General features: G+C 45.2%; 1 protein-coding gene and 1 long non-coding RNA gene across 2 annotated transcripts; one reads left to right on the forward strand and one right to left on the reverse strand.

Annotated features, from left to right (window-relative positions):
- Positions 1-410: 410 nt before the first annotated feature.
- Positions 411-21,411, reverse strand: LOC114872943 (5'-3' exoribonuclease 2 homolog). Its single transcript, XM_029180705.2, has 17 exons — positions 21,176-21,411; positions 20,967-21,094; positions 20,788-20,899; positions 20,537-20,710; positions 20,303-20,465; positions 19,752-20,212; positions 19,392-19,598; positions 19,169-19,315; positions 18,941-19,101; positions 18,699-18,867; positions 18,535-18,624; positions 18,309-18,465; positions 18,011-18,239; positions 17,721-17,927; positions 17,569-17,648; positions 1,914-2,140; positions 411-1,613 (listed from the first exon to the last, which is right to left on the reverse strand). The coding sequence occupies exons 1-17, from the start codon at positions 21,248-21,250 to the stop codon at positions 1,542-1,544; spliced, it is 2,859 nt and encodes a 952-aa protein (XP_029036538.1). The 5' UTR covers positions 21,251-21,411; the 3' UTR covers positions 411-1,541.
- Positions 9,927-15,384, forward strand: LOC123988520. Its single transcript, XR_006830135.1, has 4 exons — positions 9,927-11,079; positions 11,383-13,316; positions 13,402-15,025; positions 15,118-15,384. It is a non-coding gene; the product is annotated as an uncharacterized LOC123988520 (long non-coding RNA).
- Positions 21,412-21,602: the final 191 nt, after the last annotated feature.

Genomic DNA, 21,602 nt, shown 5'->3' on the forward strand with positions numbered 1-21,602 from the left:
GAGGGAAGAAAAAGAGAGGAAAGGAGAGAGAGAGAGAACAAGAGCGTTGCTCGCTATTGTTTTCTCGAGTGGTACTCACTGGTTCAATGCTCGCCTGCTCTGGTAGACCGGTACCAGATGTACCCCGACCGCTTGGTTTCAACTGTGATACCACGCCACGCCATTCCTGATCACTACGTTCCCAGCTTACCAAACATTTTTTCCATTCTTCCAACCAGATGCTACGTGTTATTCATTTACACTACTAAGTGGAAGGATCCAGGATGATTAAAATCACTATATGGTTTTACGAAGAAGTAGGTATTGTAGATGATCCCTCTGTTGGAGTAAAGTACGTTGAATTTAAGATCTTAAGACTGATTGCAGTATTCAGTTTACTTGGATGGATAAGAAAATTCAGCTAACACGAATCTGCAACCAACTAAATTATATTTTTTTTTATCATTTTAAGTGCGTACAATATGAAAGTCTCCGCGTGTAACGCGAGAAAGCTGCGAATACAATGGAAATTATTATGCTTGTCACCTTTTTGATCGATTGTGCAGTGATGATATGTACGAACAAGTTTGAGGTACAATCAAGACGTTGATGGGAAAGAAACGTTCGGTAACTAATGAAATTTTGTAAGAGGAATCTCTATATTAAATCATCGTATTAACAATTCTATCTCTTCCTCTGGCAAAGCTCCAATTGTTCCAATGGCGATAGGAATGACGAATAATTGAAGGTAAAGAACGGCAATCGATGTTGTTTAAAAGAATACTCTGTATTACAACTGGTGATGGTATCCACGACGACACTGTAACTCAGAATACCAATCAACTGTTCTACCAACACCGAATGAAAGTTACGATTCATTATGTTATATAATTAAAAAAAAAAAAAGAAGAAAACTTTATAAGAAATAGAAAAGCGAGTTACATATATCTCGACTGATCATCTACTTAAATTATGCTAATAACTCGTGTAACATGATCTTTTTTAATTCACGATCGTTCACGTAAAGTATACAATTACATTCCCATTAACAGATTGTGCTCGCTCGAACGTTGCTTCTCTTGCCTGTGTTCTGTCGCAGTCGAGGAACAACCTTTTGCGATACCATTTAATATCATACAAATTCTTTTTTTTTTTTTCTTTTACAATGCAGTTCATATAAAATTACACTTGATATACCTTTACGTCACTGGCTCGTAAATAATAATTGCCATCACGTTTGCCACTATTGCACGTTTGTAATGCTTTAACTGGTGAGCTGACGTTCAGGAGACTTTTTAAAATAAAACTGTGGATGCCATTTTGTGGCTCATTGAAAAAAAAAAGAAAAGGTGAGAGCTACCTGACTCCACCTCATCCAGGATCGTACCTAAATTATATAGGTACAGTGTAAATAAAAATAAAAAATCAGGTGTGATTATCCAGAAAATGTCCTAATTCTCTTTCTTTTCGATTTCAGATAACGAAGATAACGAAGACCGATGAATGGGTCTCGTGATGGCATTAGTCAAACGTAAGTGAACACAGAGAAACACGTCTACAGTCTACCGTCTCCACCCTCCTCGGTTCCCGCCACTTCCACTGCTGCTGTTCCCTTGGTAATTAGAGGAATAATTCTAGAACACCAGAAGACACGTGATTAACGATCGAACCTACCCCGAAATCGTACTCGAGATGTTCTCCAGTTTCTGCTACTTCAACGCGTTCACTGGTACAGTGAAAATGGTCATGGACTAATACGACACGTATTATCAAAGACTATGATTCAATATTTTAATGTAAGCTTTTAATTTTCTATAAATCAGATAGTCTGTAATGGCAAGTATTTAATACAAGTATTTTCAAATTGAACTGGACTGACGTGATTCTAAACCATTGATTAATTGTTCTCAGAAATTGAAAGACCAAGATCTTACCCGTTGCTGATTGTACTGCTGGGACCCGTAGTTGTTGTACTGTTGTTGATTCTGGTACTGGTTCCTTCCATACTGTTGAGCACTGTAGTTATTCCTCTGCTGGTACTCTGGAAAACGCTGGTAATTAGGAGGTGTACCGTATCCCCTCGCCCATGGTCCGGACATCAGTGAAACTTGACTGGAACTGGCGCTCTCGTATCCTCCTTGATAATCGCTGCTCTGGTAACCTGAAATCAATCAACGATCTATTCAGAATCGATTCCACGTGACTATACCAATTTACGCTTTTAGACATCCAACACGTATAACGCTATAGACCCAACGACGCGTCTACCATCGATGAACCTGCCAGCATAGCCGCGTTAATCGGTGTACCTACATATCGCGGTACCTCTGTCTATCAACGGGGAAAGAAAGGACGGAGGAGACCGGGTTCCCGGCAGGAGCACAATATTCGCGTAGGTGAATGGGACACGGAGCGTGGCGGCGCGTGTCACGCGTTCCCTGGAATAATATGTAAACGCGCGTGCAGGCTGGCTACGTCGAACGGAAGACAGAAACGGCGGGGCCAAGTGTTTGTCAGCATCGCGAAACGTCATAATGGAGCTCGATGCTAATAACGGATTTTCGAAAGGGCAATGCGCCTGGTGCAGGCGCGTGCAACGTAGCAGAGAAATCAGGCAGGCACGCACGCACGCACGTACGTACACGGGTCGACCAGTGAGAAACGAAGAAAGACAGACCCCCCCTGCCCCGTTATACGATCGTCGTTCACCCCCAGGAAGCCGTCGAATCCTCGCTCCGCACGCCCACGCAAACACGACTCTAGAGAGACGAGTAGAGAGAAAAAAAAAAAAATTGGAGGCACACGATATAATGACGACGCTGACAAAAGAACAAAACGGTTACGCCCTCTATACTCGCAGTTACCGTCGTCTTTGACTCCCGTTGAATATTTATAACTCGCTTTCGAATTGCGAGATCATGCTTTTTACGGTAGCCAAGGGGAGAGTTCGAAATAAGAGACTCCGTTTGTTTGATGTATCGTGACGAGTGGAAATCAATTTTAATTGAATTGATTATAAGCTAAGCGCGGAGGAGGTAGTGCCAGCGAAACGCAGCGGGATCGGGCGCGAGTGTTTCGCGAGATTTCCAACCACCGTGGAAACAATAACGAACTTCGCGAATCTTGTATTCATGTATTCCACGCGCGGCTCGTCTCTCGTTGTCTGCCACCGATGCATTCATCCAAGGGACCATCGATCCACTTATTCTACTTAAAAACGAGTCGCTGAATCTATGCTTAAGCGTTCGACCCCTAATTACTTTTCTTCTTCCAGGAGTTTATCAGCAGACGCGTTCCAAATTAAGGACCCTGGACACCGAAACCCTGATATTCAGCGAATCAGAGAGACTATCAGTGACGCATGATAATCGTATAGTACGGTTCAATCGAGCTCGTAATGGGAGGTGGCAAACACCGTCAATATTATCGAGGGTCGAAGGGGTGGGTCCCGCGGATTCGTCTACCAGTTTATAGATTCCTGTCTCTATTCCAGGAGCTGGCTCGACCGCTTTCTCTGTGGCAACAATAACATCCCCCGTGGATTCCAGCCGTGGACCGACTACGAGGGGACCCCCACGGTAATCCTCACCCTCGCCGAAAAAAGGGCCAAAGGGGGAGGGTTTAACAGTTTACACGTCGGATCATCCCTCGTTATTGTTGCGTTTATGATAATAGCAGCCGACTGGCACGCACGCAGACCCGGCTGACCGCTTCAACCCCATCCCGAGGGTCAAGATCGTTACCACGCTCAGGTATTTAATTAGACAGGTCTGCTGACGCTGAACCTCGTTACGGTATTAATTTCACTGTTTCTACAGGAGCTTTTTTTCGATGAATTTTGATAGCGCCACACCGTACGAAAGATTCCAGGCAACATGATCTCACTGGAGAGATTAAATTTAACGATATCTCTAATGTCTTCGACAATGTACAACGCTGACACATTTTTGTCCTCTTCCAAAGATGAGTATTTCATACGATGACGATAGTGATTTAATTGGAAAGTCTCGGTCGTTTGGAAAAATATGATTTTTCCGATATTAAAATGGCGGACAATTAATTACAAAATGAAAGCTCCGCCTGCTCGATGCCGAAGCCCGCGAAATTATATTGGAAGACAGAGGGGGAAAAGCGACGCGGGGAACAGGATGGAAAGAGAGAAAGGTTCGTTCATACGTTAGGTAGTATATGCGCTGTGCGTTGCCTATCCGCCATGGGTATTGGATTGGATTGGATCGCCGCGTCAGCAATACAAACACTCGAAGCCTCGATGTGGGTCGGCCTCTCCCGTTCCTGTTTCAAACTGAAATTACACTTTCCCGTCCGACCCGGCCACCCCTCCTCCCCCGCTCCCCATCTAGCTCCATTTTTATTCTTCGCGTTTGTCGTTTTTCCATTCGTCATAAAACGTTTCGCCAAAGTTCACCGTTAAAAACCAATCGCCATTTTCAACAGTTTTAACGGCCGGGCTACTCTGGTTGCGTTAAGTTGTTGCACACCAAAATGGACGACTTTGAAATATTTAAATCACAGTAATGTAATATATATGTATATATATATGTTTCTCCGTTGCAGTGATTCGAACGATGCCTGAAATTTCGTGAACCATCAAAAGACTCGGAGGAAATTGGTCGGAAAGTGTAAAAGCCGTGAGACGATTTTCACGGAAGAGGAAATCAGAGGAGGCCGACGGGGGAACGGTTGGCGCCGTTTCCGTTCGAAGGATTAGAAAATTAAAGGCGGAGAGTTCGAGGCGCGTATAAATTCTCTTCGGCCGCGAACCGAGCGGAGAAAAAGACCCGTGACGGGCGCAGCAGGGAAATCGAAACCCTTTAGCCGCGCTTTCCTCGAGAGGCGAGACCAACCGACTAACTCGAATGAAAAGGCACCGGTGCTGGTAAGAGACACTTCGTGCACGCTCCTGCTGGCGTGTATCCGACCACGAGAGAAGGAAGAAAAAAAACACGAAGGAGAAGAGAAGTAGCGAGGGAGGGAGGAGAAGACGCTTATTTAGCTTACCTTTTACTTACACGTGCTGTACAATGTTTACCTACACCCATCTAAGCGTATAAGACTGGAGGGACTGCTCGAGAGGAATAATGTTTGCGTAAGAAGAATGGATAGCGATTTCGATATTTAAAAAAAGAAAAGGAAAAAAGGGAAAACGGTACGTATCAAGGTTGACGTGCTACCGACTTTCTAACGCGAATAACGTTGTCGGTTCTTTCAGGATGGCCGAACGGCATACATAATTTCGATAAGATAAGACCGTATTCGTAGAAGGAGACTCTTGTTCTCCGAACAACAGCCACGGCATCAAAGTCAGCCTTGATTTAAAAGTTGCATCGCGTCTGGAGACATTTCTTACGAGAGCCAGAAGAATAAAAAGAAAGGAAGAGGAGGTGTGTTTCGTTCGAAGGTGGACGGCAACTACCTGACGACAGAAGAAGAAAACAATGAACAGCACCGGGAGTAGCGTGCGTTCCCCATCGTGGCTGTTGGCCTGTACAAGATGGCGCCTAGCAAGCCCGGAGTACCACTCGGGCGATTTCCGGTGGCTTTGTTCCGCGCACCACTCGTACACGGGGTGTATTCGATGAAACTCGAGGTTTAAAGGCGCGTTTTTCAGCCGCGCTATGAGCTTACGTGCGTGCGCGAGATATAAAGAGGTTTTTCTTCTATGAAGCCAGTTAGCCAACGAACCGGTAATTCCTCCACCGCTTCTACACGGCTCTCCTCTCCTCGTCAACTTCCTCTTTGCGGCGGTTCCTCGCGTTTCGACTTCAACTTCCTCCTCCACTTCTTCGTCTTCTTCTTTCTTCCCCTTTCTTCGTACCCTTTGCCGGGCTCACCAGCATTCATTCTCGCCTTTGCGCACTGCAGAAGAAGAAACGAGCCGGGTGCAGCTCAAGATCTCTCCCCGTTCTCCACCTACCTCCCAACCCCTCACCGTGTCTTTCTCTTTCTGTCACCGAGCATTTTCCTGTTCCTCTTTTCAGTCGCCGGTAATGGAGGCCCTCGAAGCGGGTCCTTCTAGCGCCTCGACGAGCCTCCTGCCTCGACGAAACGAAACGAAACGAAACGAAACGAGAGACGAGACACGTTTACCCCCGACGACTTTTACTTTCTTTCTCCCTCGATCGCGCCCCCTTTCCCCGTTTCCTTCCTTCCCACTGATTCGCTCGAGAAGAAAATGCAAACCGTCCTCGCTGTTCCACTGGCGAACAACCGTCTTCCTACCGTCGGCTACTGGCTTCACCATCGATGGAAGTTAATTTGTTTATCGGTATCGATGAATGTGTACTTTAAAACTCTTGAAAGGTGTTTAGACATTTTTAGTAGATTTTGGGAGGTTTTATAGGACTCTCTCTTTCTCGATAGTAGAGATTATTATTGGAATTCGCTTCACCGCTTTAGACGTTTGCCAATGCTTTCATGGTCCTCCGATCGTTATCGAAATCCATCGAGGAATTCGAGGCAGGTTATGACGCAGCCTTGCGATCATTATTACTGAAAATTTCTATCGTTGCAGGTGAAAAACTGATCCTGTTTGATATTGCAAACGATCAACCCTTCAATGGATTATCATGCGGTGGTTGGTACATCAAGAAGATGAACATAAGATGACCTCGAGTGAAAGCAACGTCCCCGATAAAATGGCTGTAAGTGGAATCGCATCAAGATCGCGATCGTTTGTCCCGAATTAACAATCGGCACCGGAATAAAACGCGTAGATCGAGTGAAGCGTGGCCGCGAGCGTCGTTTCGTTCTCCGGGTATTTCAGCTTCGTCGAAACTACAGGGGGGTGGTGTGCGAGGCGCACAGGCAAGGGAAGAGGGGAATCAGAGGGTGAGGAGAGAGGTAGGCGAGGGGTTGGGAAGGTAGGACAGGGTGTACGGAGGAGGGAGGAAAAGCTGGAGGATAGAGAAAGAGATGGGTAAAGGGCGAAGATGGAAGAAGGACGGAGAGAAACACTTGACCCTGCCTGGCTGGTTGCCGCACAGCCGATGCTGTGCCAGCAAACCCCACCGTGCAACGTGCGTTAATAAACGCAACGGCCCTGTGTTGGTCCCTCGTCTGTGTGCTCCTCCCGTACACCCTCGACTCTTTCTCTTTCCAGACCCTCGACAAACCTCACCCTCCTTCCCTGTCCCGTCCTTGTCCGACTCACGCGGGACGCACGCCCACCGGAACTGTTCGCTCTTCGTTTGGTGCCGCGCATGCGTTACGTCACAGGAAGACCGAACGAAGACACGCGTGTGTGGCGCTACCCCTACGCGCACGTGTGGGTGGGTTAGCTCGGTCGCGCGCGAGTAACGTGTTGACTCTCGCGATCGCGCAGCTCCTAATTTATTTACAATTTCGCGAAGGGGGAACCGGATTGATTCGAGCCCCATCCAACGACGAGATCCAATACCGGTGCCCCGCAGTTAGCTTGCACGGGCTGCGTACACCGGCGAGCCGTAATTCGCTAGGCGTTTAATTGCGCACCCCCTGCGCGCGACAGCCTAAACCACCGCCGGCGTGCCGTCGTTCGATGCTGATTAACGGCTGCCTTTGTTTCAGGATTTCTTATGCGGCGTACGGTTCGATAAGCCTAACCGACGATGAGCTTGGACGGCACTTGGGCGAATATCTACTCCGAAGCCCTCGAGGTAGGCCGCTCGGAAGAAAAGGAGATCAGCGACGATCGAAGAAGCATCCTCGGCGAATCGAGTAGTAACCGAAAAATCTAAAGGGTCGCGTGACATTTCGCGAGGTCCCGCGGCCGAGCATCGGCCAAGAAATGTCGTCCACCAGGGTAAGAGACAAAGCGCGGACCAAGAAGAGGACCGGTATAAGACGCGTAACGCGAGAAACAGAGAGAGAGAGAGGAAGAAAGAAAGTATGCAGAAGCACTCGTGTCAGAGGCGACCAATAAATTTATCGAGCGGGTGTTGGCATGGAGACTGCTGGACAGAGTTCGGTTGGATGGCCCAGAGGGCGATGAGAGGGCACTCGAGAATCCTCCAGGAGCCCGTCACGGGGAAATTGGAGGCAGCCACGGCGACGACCAGGAGGAGGAACACCGAGAGGAAGGAGGAGAGACGCGTATCCCCCCCTGAAGAAGGACAAAGACAGAGATCGTAGAAAACGAGGAAGGAGAAGCTCGTGGAGGAAACGAGGTGGACGGGAAGAGGGGTACGAGGTATCGATTTCTCGCGGTGATCCAATCAACGATGGTGCCTTATCTGACGCCTTTGCCACCCGCTTTAACCTCTCAGATACGGTACAGAATTTCGCTTTTCTCCTCGTTCTTCTCCTCGCGTGTCAGCCAATCGTTGCGACCTAAACGCTTGTTTCGAACGCTTTCAGGATTCACCTTCGGAATCTGCGAATTTTCAAACGACTACTAATGGTACCCGGGGCTGAAGGGTTCACGCGTTCGGTACGGGACAACCGTGTCCCATAGAAGCGGACGAATGACCCAAGAAATAGAACGATGTCTATATCGATGAAACGAGATTAAAATATCAGCTCAGCATGTAAGTGCTGGGACAAAATCGATACACCGATGATGCGAAACAAGATGCAGCCAATATTTAACGAGCCAGCCTTGCCGAGCTGGCTTTCTTTAACCTCCGGTGATCTTTAATTCATTAACGGCATTAATTATTCATCGTCGATAACGACGACGGAATCGCTGATCTCGTTCCCCCTTGTGGTGTTCAACGAGACGGGCTGTGCCCTGACATCGCCGGCATTCGTCGACATTTTTGAACTCGTTACCGGTCAATTAGGCCATAGGCTTGATCGTGTGAAATTTCAGCAGACGGACAGTTATTTGTTTAAGTACAACCCGATATATTCGTCGTTCTCTTGGATAAATCATCGGTGCAATAATCGAAGAAAATAAGTAGCAGGAGAACGTTTTCGCGTGGACGTTCTCCAGTGTGTACGGACTGGCTAATCCTTCTCTGACATTGTTCCGAAACAATACGACATCCGTCCCTAATTTGTACTGGCATCGTCCTATCGTTTCTCTTTCGCGTTGTAACGCTGGCTGACAGAGTCAATATTTTCGCTGCCTCGGGAAAGGAGACGGAAATTCGGTGCGGGTAAAGTGTTCGCCAGCCACGAGAAAAGAGAAGAGAAACACGGATTTCTGCATAGTTTGCTTGCCTGCCGCGAGCGACTTGCTTGCTCAGCCGTTTCCGATTAACTCGTGTCTCGCGTACACCGCCGTCCCTCCGTTTTCTTCCCCGATACCGTCTTATATTGCTCCACGATATTTTTGGCAAAGTCGACGATTTTAAGACAGGGATGAAAACTTGTTAACGAATCCCGGTACCAAAGTTTATTGGAAATAATTTTCTTTCAGGATCACCACGAATTCACCGATATTTGTTTACGGAAGTTTGCGAAGAGAAGACGATTCGCGAGAAGAAAACGGTAAATCACTCGGAGGATAAAAGTGGCGGACGACCTAGTGAGTGTTCGAGTCGCACTCGTGGGACCTATGTCGGTTCAACTGGTTCTACGTTTGATTTGATGGAGCAAGAGGGATGAAAAAAAAAAAAGGGAAAGAGGGAACGAGAGCAGAAGAGCGAAAGAGTAGTGCGCTCGGCGTTGTAGGACTCTCCGCTGGAGAGCCCTCCCTCTCTCTCGCCTGCTTAAAGCCCTATCCACTACTCATTTATCAAATAAATCAACACAGCTACTTGTGCACCTGTGAAGAGATTCAACCTGCGGCCCGTGCCGTCCAAAAGCCCGTTGGCAATCTCTGTAAATCGATTTCTTCGCCGAACAATCGACCAACAAGAAAGTTTATCGATCAAACGTCAATTTTTAATTAATTTTAATTTCCAACTCCGTAATTCGCGTCGATTTACGTTTTCCTTTTAAAGTGAAAAAAATCATTAAATTTCAGATTACTCGGAAGAAAGCCGAAAGAGGAAGATGAGGAAGGAACGTGGTAATTAACGGGATGAAAGAGGAGATTCAGCTGTTTCCTCCCGAGGCGAGGAGTTGCTACGTTTCGCGTGCAGATGGAGCATTGGAGAAAGTGGAAAGACGCAAGGAAGAAAAGGGAATAAGAGGTAGGGAACGAGGGATTACGAGGAGTGGCTAAGGGAGCTGGAAAGAGACGAAGGAAACGAGAGAGAGAGCATAATCAAAGAGCTTCGAAAAATCAGGATGCACTTAGAAGCACGTACTCGGCCTATAGAGAGGCATTCAGTTATACTGGTGAGTTTGGAGTCAAAGCAAGGACCCTTGCCTCAGCCGGCGCATTACCTCTGCTGCTCTCGTCGTCGTCTATGCCCCGCGTTTATATCCACCAGCTACCTTTTCCTCGGTAACCACCACCTCGTTCTATGTATTTACGATCACCGGATTCAACCAGCCTTTCCTTTCAGCGAACCAACATCGACGAGATTAGAAAGCAAACGTATGTCATGATTTTTGGACGAGCCATCGTTACAAAGAACGGCGAGACACGACTTTCTTTTCATCATTAAACTCCAAAATGAATACGATTATCTCAGTGATGAGATATCAGGGGATGTTCTTATCAGAAAACCTTATCAGCCAAATTCCTTTCTTTTTTCAACGAGCCGAGTCGATTGACACCTTCGAAAGGATCGGTTCCTATAAGAGATGGACATTGTTCTTGAAAATAAAAAAAGAGTATCGGTACACGTGGTTAAACGTACCAGCCAAGAACCTGAAGAGCACTGATAATCGACAAGTATCGTTTCAATGTCGCGGAGAAAACAGTGGCAGAAGAAAAAACAATCACGCTTCCCTGTCTGTTCGGTTGGGCGTCGAAAAGTCGCGTTGAAGAGTCTTTGGTCCTGGTTGGAGGATCGTGATTAGGCGATATCGAGTCCTATACGCGATCACTCGACGACCGAGTAGATTGAAGAGGAGGGTAGAAAAGGAATCAGAGAAGGTGGAGGAGGAGGAGCACGCGAGTAAGTAGGAAGGAGGTCGCGGGACGACACCGATGGATCCCTGAAAAGCGTTGAAAAGCTGGCTACTCGACTTTTGTAACGGAGTTAAGAAGAAAGAAGAGAAAGAGAAGAGGCAGAAGGACGCGTAAACCGCAGGAAGGAAGAAGTAAGTAGAGAGAAGAGGGAGGGTAGAGAGGAAAGAGTGCGTCGCGAAGAAGAGGAAGAGGATGGTCCTTGTACACCGAGGACCCCAGGATACCGGCAAGGAGTATCCTAGAACTGTCGAGGATGCTTCAATCCCATCGTCCTCTTCCTCGTCCTGCCTCTCCTTCTCCTCCTCCTTTTCTTTCCACGCTACTCTTTTCTCCTTGGAAATACTGGGTGTCTCCAGAATCTTTTCTTTTACATTATCAAATTTCATTTCACAATGTATGTATTACAAATAGAATTTTCTATTTTTTTATTTCAGACGCTCCTCTTTCTGATACTGTGAAATATTTCTGATGCCGTTCAAATCAAAAGGGATACTTAGGCGTTTGATCTTAGCTGAGACACCCTGTACGCGATCGCAAGTCCCATCAGGATGTACTCTTGCAAAGGGAACCGTCGTCTCCTTCAAATGCTACACCAAGAGGGATATCGTCCTCTCTGCCAACCCTCTTTCACCTCGTTCGCCATCTTCTCTCTTTCTCTCCCTCTGCTACTTCTGTCCCTCGTTTTCTTCGTATCCTCGGGACAACGCGTGTGAGTGTGCGTGGATGTCGTCTCTGTTCCCCCTGTGTTCCAGCCGTTCTTCAGGGGGGTTCTGTGTGCCGCGAGAGACTTTCGTACGGATTGCGAAATCAAGGGCTCTTCCGAGGGCTCTGAAGAGCACGGGCGTGAGAGAAGCCGCCAGGTTTTCCGGCCGAGGCGGCGATCAACGAACGATCCATCCTTCTTTCGAAGAAGTCAAATCGGCCAGGAAATGGATTCTAATCGGACAAACGACACAGAACGATATCCAAATTTCCGGCTTGACCGCGAAATTCGAGACCGCATCCCCCGAGGAAATTCCGAAGGAGTCGGTGAAGAGAATTCCAGGCTGGACGATCGGTCCTCGAAAGCAGTGAAATCGGATCCTTCGGGGGCGGGTAGATGGGTCAACAAGTCGGCACGTCGAAAACGAGATCACTTTGAGGGAGGAACACGGGGGCACAAGGTAGCCGAACATTCGAAACCTGATACTTTCCGCAGGAATCAAAACGTGTCATGGATCCGACCACTTAGGACCGGCATTCGGACGTTCACACTTCCGATCAGGAATGAAAAGGAAGAAAGGGATTGTTTTGGGCACTGCCATCCTGAATTCTACTAAGCTTATGGAACATGAAATATCGTTAAAATTTCAATTCTACTGTCCTATTCATGAAAAATCACTGAAAGGTTCGAACAAACGGTTGAGAAAAGAGTTTACCCTGATCCAAGAGGGTGCAAAGCCGAAGGAACCGGCAGGACTAGTAAAAAAAAAAAACCACGAGTACGGCGCCTGTTAAAATCCGATTCGACGGATGATCCTCACCAATGACTACGGAAAGGCACAATAGAGGAGATTGAAAGAGGAAAAGAGGAACGATCGGAGAAGGAAGAGAGGGTGGCGGGTTCGTTCTCTTTCTCTTGCCAGAATCGTTGTTCCCTCACTTCGCGCGGAAATGAGGTGGAAAACCGCACCCTCGGGACCTCGACTCACCTTTTCTTTGCGTTTACCGGGATACTAACCGCGGATTTCTCCGCTCCTGCGGTTTCTTGATATTACAAACGCGCGTAGAATAGCGCCGAGCGGGTTCTCGAGATCAGTCGAGCGCGAAGAAATCGTGTGCCAAGGGAAAAAAGAAGAAATGAATTGAAAAAAAGAGAAAGAGGGAATACGAAAGCCTCGTTCCGAAGCTGGAAAAAATATCGACTAGTTAAAGCTGCGTATACATTTGTTACTTAGTCTTGTCACTGACAAGAAAGTGGAGAAAAATCGATCAGTATTTCTGCGGTCAAAATGTGTTAAAAAGGGGGAAAAAATATTATTTCTTTTTTTCTTGTTTCAGGTGATAAAGGGTAATCGATGATCGATAAACTTATTCCATGGTGTTGTCTTTTCTAGAAGAAGCCACGATGCATCATCCAACATGGAATAATGGTGCGTACGCAAGGCAGGGAGGCAAGAGCTCGTCGTCATCTCTGAATTAATCTCATTCGACTGCCCCCTTTATGTTCTCCCTCGCATCCTGCGGCGTGCCTCCTAGCCGTTTCGTGGCTTCAAGGTTAATTGGAATGAAAACGAAGAAAGGAAAAGGAGCATAAGTTTCTGGAGGGCACCGGACAGAATCCCACGACAACGCCACTTTTCTTCCCTTAACCCAGCATCGAGACCCCGTATGTATGCGTCCGCTTTTTAAAAAATGTGAGAATTAGCGTCGTAGTTTGCTATTTTAAAATTTTTAAATTGAGCAAATTGCAGCATTCATGCCGCTTTCGAGTAAACTACAAGGGAAAGAAAATAAGTCTAAAGAGAAGAAAATTGAGGGTTACGGCACAGGTGAATCGATGATCATCCCCCGACAAAACAGAATACCTTTCTTTCCTCGACGGACCTGTGTCTAGGATATGCGCACCATTTACTTTTATGTGGCATTACGTGAAAGAGCCTCGAGGAACATCCATTCAGATCATCCCCTAAATCTGGTCGAGAAAAAGAAGAAAGAAAAATTCTCTTCTCCTTACTCGGAGACGTGATTCGAACAGACACACGAAGATCCTCGACTCTTAAATCATCCCGGAAATCAACTTAAATTAACATTTACAATGGTTAAATTACTACCAAAGAAAAGCCAAGCTGATATCTGATCGCGATTTCAATTAAAAACGAAGTCGATGGGCTGATAATATCGATCTCGTAAAGGGAACGGGGTGGCTGGTTGGTTTGGCTTTAAGTAAAAGTCCAAACGAATCGACCCTTGCCCCCATCGTGGTAGCCGTAGGGTAGGAGGCCTTTCTATTAGCCACTAGAAATCGCACGAACCCTTCACAGGGACAAATCGAAGCGACGTGCAAGACCGGCCTGGCCCTTCGACTCTAATGGAGTTTCACGCTTGCCGAGAGAGAATTGGCCCGAAATCGGGGAGCGACGGAGGATCCTGCAGGATCAGCGAGCTGGTCAACCGAAGAATTGATAATCAAAGCGATCCTGTTGGCGATCTATTTCTCTTAACGAGTTTAACCAAGGTATAAAATCGAGAAATTTCTCAGTTGCGCGATCCTCTCGAGAGTGGCGGCGTGGCAAGCAGGAAAAGAGTAAAAAGGAAATTAAGGTGGACAGGGTAGAGGGTAGATTTAATCGCGCTATTTTTTCCGCGAGAAGCACGAGCCACGTAAGTCGAGTTGAAACGTTCGTCGGAGGTGTCGGCGAGCCGCGGTTCCTTCTGTGTACCGCTAAGAAATCGTGAAACGGGTTGAGGATGCGTGGAGTGTAAAAGGGGTGAGAGAGCGACTCGACGTCGAGAGGGATCCGCCCTCCGGTGAAGGGTCCAGGCCAGTAGACAGTCTCACTAATTACGCCGCGCCTCATTAGCGTGGAAGCCTGGCAAGTCGCTTAAGGACACGTACGACGACGACGACTCTTCTTCGGTTTCGTCAAAGATACGGATACTTTTTTCCCTTTTTCATTCTTTCTCGAGGAGGACACAGAGAGGGGAAAAAAGGGGTGGTCTTTGCCCGTGACTCTCTCCTCGACTCGCTGACGGAATAGGAAAAAAAAAATATTAGCAATGAGAGAAATCCTCTTGTTGAAGCAAGAGTTTCCACGAGAGGAACGGGTCTTCCGTGTATCAAGGTGTTTTTTCATAGGTATTAATTAACAGAACGAAACAAGAATTTTTATTTTCACAGGGATTACGACAATAGTGGTGTACATTGCCGAATGTGGTTTCGAGCCGGTTGGTTTTCGAAGGCGGGAAGGCCGATTTAGAGCACAATGCGGTTCAATGCCGAGGAAATTAGCCACGGCGCTGCCGGTGACGCCCGTCAGACCCACACGATCGAAAACAGACCGTGTCTACGTCCGCGGACCATGGGGACGAGTACAAGTATATTTTAATAATATATACCATTCACGTGCGCGTACACCCTCAAATTGTAATGATAAAATAATTTTTTTCTTCCTTCTTCTTCTTCTTAGCTGTCTTTCAGATGAAGAAGAAGGCTTTGAAGCTGTACAGGCCAAAGAGACCCGGCACGGGCATCATCGAGTGTCTGAAGAGATCGCGAGGACAAGTTCACCTATGCTCTCGAAGATGAATGGATCCTATAGTTAATGGGGAGGCTGTATCGCAGGTAGACATACGTGGAATGAATAGACGAGGGTGAACGAGCATTTAGAGAAGAAGCCTCTGTTCTCTCCTATCCCCCCCCTTTCACCCTACCCTATCATCCACCAGGCTTTGTTCGACTCGTCTTCGAGATCGAAGGTTTTTCTATGGAAAACACGTGTCCTCGTTATCCGTTCTATCATAATTACAATCACGTTCTTGCCTCCTCGTTTCGAATCGACTCATTTCGAGGTGAGTATTTGAAAAATGATAAAAAGAATTACATACGTAGGCATGTATTGACATCCGTAAACGCTCGTTTTTCAGGAGATGTATAAGGAATAAGGGATGAAGAGGAGAAAAAAAAAAGAGCAGAGCTCTGTGTCCGATTCGGCGTGTCGGGACGCGTACGCGTCCTTTCGACTCGTCCACGGAGCGTGGAGAACGACTAATGGATGGATAATGACGCGTAATGGATGCAGCGGACATTACAGGTAATATCTGGTGAAAGCGGCAGGCATTTTCCGCGTAAGAGCGAGACAGGTTGGGATAAAGAGGAAAAGAGAAAATGTCTGGTAAATAGAAGCGGCACACACCTCGCTGGCGATGGATGGGACGCGGCCGAGAGGTAATTTCCACGAACGAATCGAGACTGAAGGAGCCGTGGAAGCTTTCAGGAAGGATCGCAACCGTTTTCGTGTATTCATTCGTTTCGTCGATGGGACTCGATGAAAGATCGTTGCTTACGATGGACTTGTGGGGGATTCATATTTTTCGGCGAGAGAAAAGAAAAATGAAATATGCACCACAATTACTCCGATCGAGAAGAAGAGACAGCCGTTTCGCGCGATTAGCATTGCCGAGGTCAGATCGCCGGTATCTCGGCCGGTGACGACTCGAGAACGGATCCGTTCTTGGTCTTGCGCCTGGTTTCTGCGCGATTCGAAGCTCCGTCGCCGTCGCTGCCGCTACACGAGTGTTTGCACTCCACTCGAAACCAGTCCCGAACGAGCTCGCGTGCAGGAGCGAGACGGAAATCGAGGGAGAGACAAGGAGAGACAAGGAGAGACGGACAGAGCCGAGGGAGAGACGTAGTGGCATCAGCCGCCAGGACGAGGCGGGAGGCTAGGAACGAAGCTTAATTTATCTAACGAGGGGCCTCTGCACCTGTCATCTGCTCCAAGATATGGACGAACGGACACAGGGCAACCCTCTTCTGTTCCTCCATCCCTGGTTCGCCAGTTTCAACGAATAAGTTTACTTACTTGCTCTACGGAGGGAGCTCGATGCTTAAATGTAATAAAAAAAGAAAGTTTGCTAATAATTTGCTATCGTCGCGAGTACGAAAAGATGGACAGTAAGCGTGGACGGATCTTCCCGAGGGTGTTCGTCGGGCAGCGTGCGCCTGGCGTTTACTCCCCTCGGTAAATCAATCACACACGACCACGGTGCCCCGTGTAGCAGTATTGTTTTTACGGTCACGCGCGGAACCTTCTTTATACGTGTGTGCACCCACGCGGCACTTTGGTCACGCCTGTTAGGGCTGCTACACTGTCAGATCCCTGGGATCGTAATTCATCTTTCTGGAATCTAACATCGAGGTAACGGAATCAACGCTGAAGGAAAAAAGATCTTCGAGTTATGCGAATCCGTTGTCACAAAGCGATAGCAGGGGTTTCGGGCTTTTGTAATTCAGCCAGACATGCCGCGAATCGCGCGAGGGAGGAGGACAGACGGATACGTGAAAGGCCGGAGCAACGGTGATGGAGGTGGAACATCCACTAATTGGATAATTACGGAGTGCACCGGGTTTGTTTTATAATTGGGCGAAATCCGTGGAACCGTTGCTGCCTCGACGTGCCAAACAACGAAATGGCCGGAGTCACGCTCTACGTGACGAACTACCCTCTAAGCTAATCCGGGACCAAAACCCCTCGGCTTTCCAACCCCCCTCGCTCACGCTCCCAGCCGCTACCTCTGACCCCCCCGACTTCCATCTACGCCCCTTCCAAACTACCCCCTTTACCCGCTCACCTACCGCAACCCTACACGATTGCCAGGACTCCGAGAAATAGAATCAATTCCCCTGGTCGCCTGGCTCGGTTGGAAAAATCTCGCGTAGTTTTCGCAGTCAAAGGTCGTTAACAATGACCCCCTCCTTAATTGGAACGACGTTAATCGATTCAGTTGTTTGGGAACTGTTTTTTGGCGACATCTCTAACGACTATGATTGCCCCACGCGACTTTATCGTCAGTCGTGATTCACTTTATTGAAGATTTGGAACAAAATTTTAAAAAATAAAAATAAAACTTTGACTTACCCTGATACGCCGCGTATGTGCTCTGCGGTACTGAACTAGGTCCATACGGTGGAGGTACTCTGTTATGATTTGTGTAATGTCTGTGAACAAATAAAAATTCATAATAAAAGTCATGAGAAACACATTTTACGCGTGCTGTTATTACTACTTACCCGAGTATTCTTCGTCCTGCATCACTTAACGTAGCGGTTTGCGTAGAAGGTGTGAAACCAATCTGAGGCTTCCATGTGTGTCCGGTATTGCGATTCATTTGATCGAAGTCCTGTGGTTTTAAAACTCTCGGTGGTTCCCTTACACCCTTCAACCTCTTCGCGGGGAAAATGAAATTACTGCCATACTTTGGATCTCTGAATCGGATACTGTAACGGAAGAGAAAATGTGTTTGTATTTCAGAGTTCAGAAGTTAGATAAATTATTTAATTGTTACGGGTTTGGTACGTACCAATATACTTTGTTATTCCTGACCGGTAGTCCGTTTATGGGTGACGGTAACGTTGATCCATCGCCAACACAGTCTTCTGCCAACAATACTGTGCCTCGCATGCCGTCTATAGATATCGAAGTCTCTACGTCGAATCCCACCTGATTCGTATAAAGTCCTTTGATAAAATTATAACCGCTATTACCGAGCCCAACGTATAGCCGATCGTCACCTCTGACATTGCGTTTTTCTAAAAAATGAATATAATCATATTAAAAAATTCATGATTTTATTAAACTTGATACAAAAATCAACATACTTTCTGCTTCTGATAGACAGTCATAGTATGGCTCCAAAGCCTTGAACAATCTTTTCTCGTCCACAAAGGGAAGCAAAGCTACTCCCTGCCAAGCAAACTTCTTACCATTTAAGTCTATCTTAAAGTCTTCGGGATAAAAGTCGATAATCGTTGATTTCTGAAAAAATTTTTATTAGAAAGGCAAAGATGTACTTATGTTTTATACGTAATTAATAATTACACTTACTGGATCGCTCATTAATTTTGCCCATGGCTCGGGAACGTGTTTACTACTAGCTGCTGGAAACACGCCCATCAATTGTTCTAATGGACGGAACTGCGATCATCAAAGTTAAGGGGAAAGTTTCAGTGTGTCAATTAATTAATTAACTTCTATCTTTCAGTACTTACCGGTATGGTTCCTTTTTCAAATTCCGTAGAAAGTCCACCTATATTAATGAAATCGCTGGCAAATGGAGCATAATGATATGGAAAATACCATTTCCATGATGCGCATCCTTGATAATAATATCGTAAAACCCAACATAAACCGCGAACGTACTGTAGGGCTACGTTATTTCTGCGTATAAATTAAAAGAATACCATTGGTAATACAAATAATACTATTAGTTTTCATGGCGAATAATAATCACCTGAATGCCAAATTATCAGGAGACACGTCAAATTTTGATTCGTAATAACGATCTTTGAAACCAGCTTCCCATAATCTGACTTCGTCGTGCGCTTGATCATCGTCTGAAGCATCCTCCTCAGCCTCGTCAATTTTTCGCTTCTTTCCTTGATTAGACGAGTCCTATAAGATACACGGTATAAGTAGAATTATTATAAGTAGACCAAATTAGAAATATAGAGAATCGTACCTCTGGCCGCATCATACTTTCCAATAGTTCCTTACTATTCCCTTTTGTCTTGTCAGAAGCTGATGAATGATAACTTCTGCCCATAACACGCATCTGATAAGCTTCGTAACGTGCATTTTCTACCGGCTTAATTTGTCCTCCCAAAGGCTGTAATAAAGATACACGTTACGAATAATATTTCAATTAACAATGAACAAAGGCTTTAGAGATAAATAAAACATACTGTAGGCGCAAACTGTCCTGTAGGAATCCACTTTGGTTTGTTATTACCGACGCCTAATAACCTTCGTTTTTTGTCCTTTTCACGCTGTTTATAAGCTAATTCATTCTGTTGCCTTTTTTTGAAAATTTCATCTTCAACGTCACCAAGTTCGGACATTATCAGTTGAACTCTGTCTAAATTCACATCACCGCTATCTGTTAAGAATCCCTGTAATTGATTAGAACATCTGTTTTCAGTTTAATACATTATCGAAAAGGTTTAGTTTAAAAATCATATACTTTTATGAATTGTTATATGATAGATTAGTTAATGATATAGGATGCAATTTCGTGTATTTATTTGTTCAAACATGTTACATACTCCTGTTTTATATACTGTCTTTTTGTATAGATTAACAAGTCTATCGATAGCCCCTTCTCTAATCTCCAATGATGGGAGGTGAGGAAGAAAATCATTTCCTACGAAGAAACACATGAACACCCAATCATCGATAGCTCGTTCGAAATCGTACTTAAATGGTAGATTAGGCATTTGCAACTCTCTTTCTAAATATTCCCTGAGTACGTTTAATCGCACAAATATGAACTGGCATTCAGATCCAAACGCATTTTCTTCTTCTTTTGGATTAGCCTCTGCTCCAGTACACTCTTTCATATCATGCCCTAACTGACCACATATGTCGCATGGTCTTGGTTTATTTGGTTTAAATTCTTCACGAATAATAGTAAAATTAGGTTCATGTGTTGCAAGACCCAACATAATTAAATCGGCATCTGCTCCGCACAAAACATGCTGGGTGTTAGGATCGTGATCGGGTTGTGCTGTTAGGCAAACAAAGATTGTAATATATATAAAACATTTTCGATACTTCTCCGTATAATACACTCCAGACATACGACTGGTTTACTTACCTCTTTGTCTACGTATAAAATCCATTATTTTATGTTCTCCTTCACCCGGTACGTTTGCATCGCTCAAAATCACCTTTATATTTCTCCAGCCAGGATCATTATTTAAGCGATCATGAATATAGTAATGTAAACATTTTGATAATCTTGCCATGAATGGTGTACCCTAAAATCAGATTAATTAGAAAAACCGAGCACCGTAAACGCGGCATAACATTGAAAAGACTTTATACGAACAGGTGTAATACAGTTGCTATCAAAATGCTCTTCTTTAGGTTTCTCTGGTGGTAATGAAGCCCCTTTAAGAGCTAATTCAGAACGTATTCTTTGTATCTCATTTATTTTTTCACAGGTTTCTTTGGATGCTCTAAATCGTCTTGATCTTTGTTGATTCATTTTTGCTCTAGGTGCCTGTACGTATATTACCATTATCAGTATGATCCTATACTTACAATTTCTAATTCTTCATTTATACTGTAAATACTTACAACTCCATCAATTGCCATATAAAGTAACTTCCTTGGCCTTACAATACGAAACAGACGATCGATACATTCAAAAATAGCTTCCATCATTTCATCTTCATTTTTTGGTGCTGGTCTATAAGGAAATGAACAAAAACATTTTGTTCAACTTACCAACATCAATTATTTCATTTAATACTTACTTATCCTCTGGATGAGTACAAGGATGTATAATACCATTCATATCAAGATACAAATTATCAAATTCTATTCCATTTGGATTTGGATCGGCTGAATTAACAGGTACATGTACGCCATTTGTACTTATTGACTGGAAAAGTGTATAAAATGATTATAAACAATGAAAGCTATAAATTAAATATGTTTCATCCACATAAACAATCTAACCTACCTTTTGCTCAATGCATTCAACAATCACAGAAGGGTACTTCCGACTCAACCACCGAAAAAATGCAGGTACACCCATGTTTTCTTACGAAATATGGTATATTTTGTACACGGTACTCGTTTTCCTTTGATTAATTCTTAATAATTTGTTTATAAATTGAACAAGAACAAACTGTTTTTACCGTTCACTCATATTTAACCTATAACATAGTGGTAGACAGCCGCCAAACTTTATCAGAGTACGGTTTTATGTGTGCTGCCATCTTTAGGTGAGATAAGTCAGAAAATCGACGATTTAAATTACATATAACAAAAGAAAATACATATTAATTAATAAAGAGTTTTACAGAATATTGCAACTGTATATGTATATTGATATTACATTGTCAAATCTTAATTTATTAAGAAAAAATATAAAGTATAATAAGAAA

Source organism: Osmia bicornis, chromosome 15, assembly GCF_907164935.1.
Source record: "Osmia bicornis bicornis chromosome 15, iOsmBic2.1, whole genome shotgun sequence".
NCBI lineage: Eukaryota > Metazoa > Arthropoda > Insecta > Hymenoptera > Megachilidae > Osmia > Osmia bicornis.

Excerpts from the sequence above, each read along its gene's own strand:
- LOC114872943 (XM_029180705.2), bottom strand. The coding sequence starts at position 21,250 with ATGGGTGTACCTGCATTTTTTCGGTGGTTGAGTCGGAAGTACCCTTCT. Across the intron at positions 19,102-19,168 it reads AAAGTATGATGCGGCCAGAG|GACTCGTCTAATCAAGGAAA; the intron begins GTACGATTCTCT and ends TGTATCTTATAG. Across the intron at positions 17,649-17,720 it reads GCAGGACGAAGAATACTCGG|ACATTACACAAATCATAACA; the intron begins GTAAGTAGTAAT and ends ATTTGTTCACAG.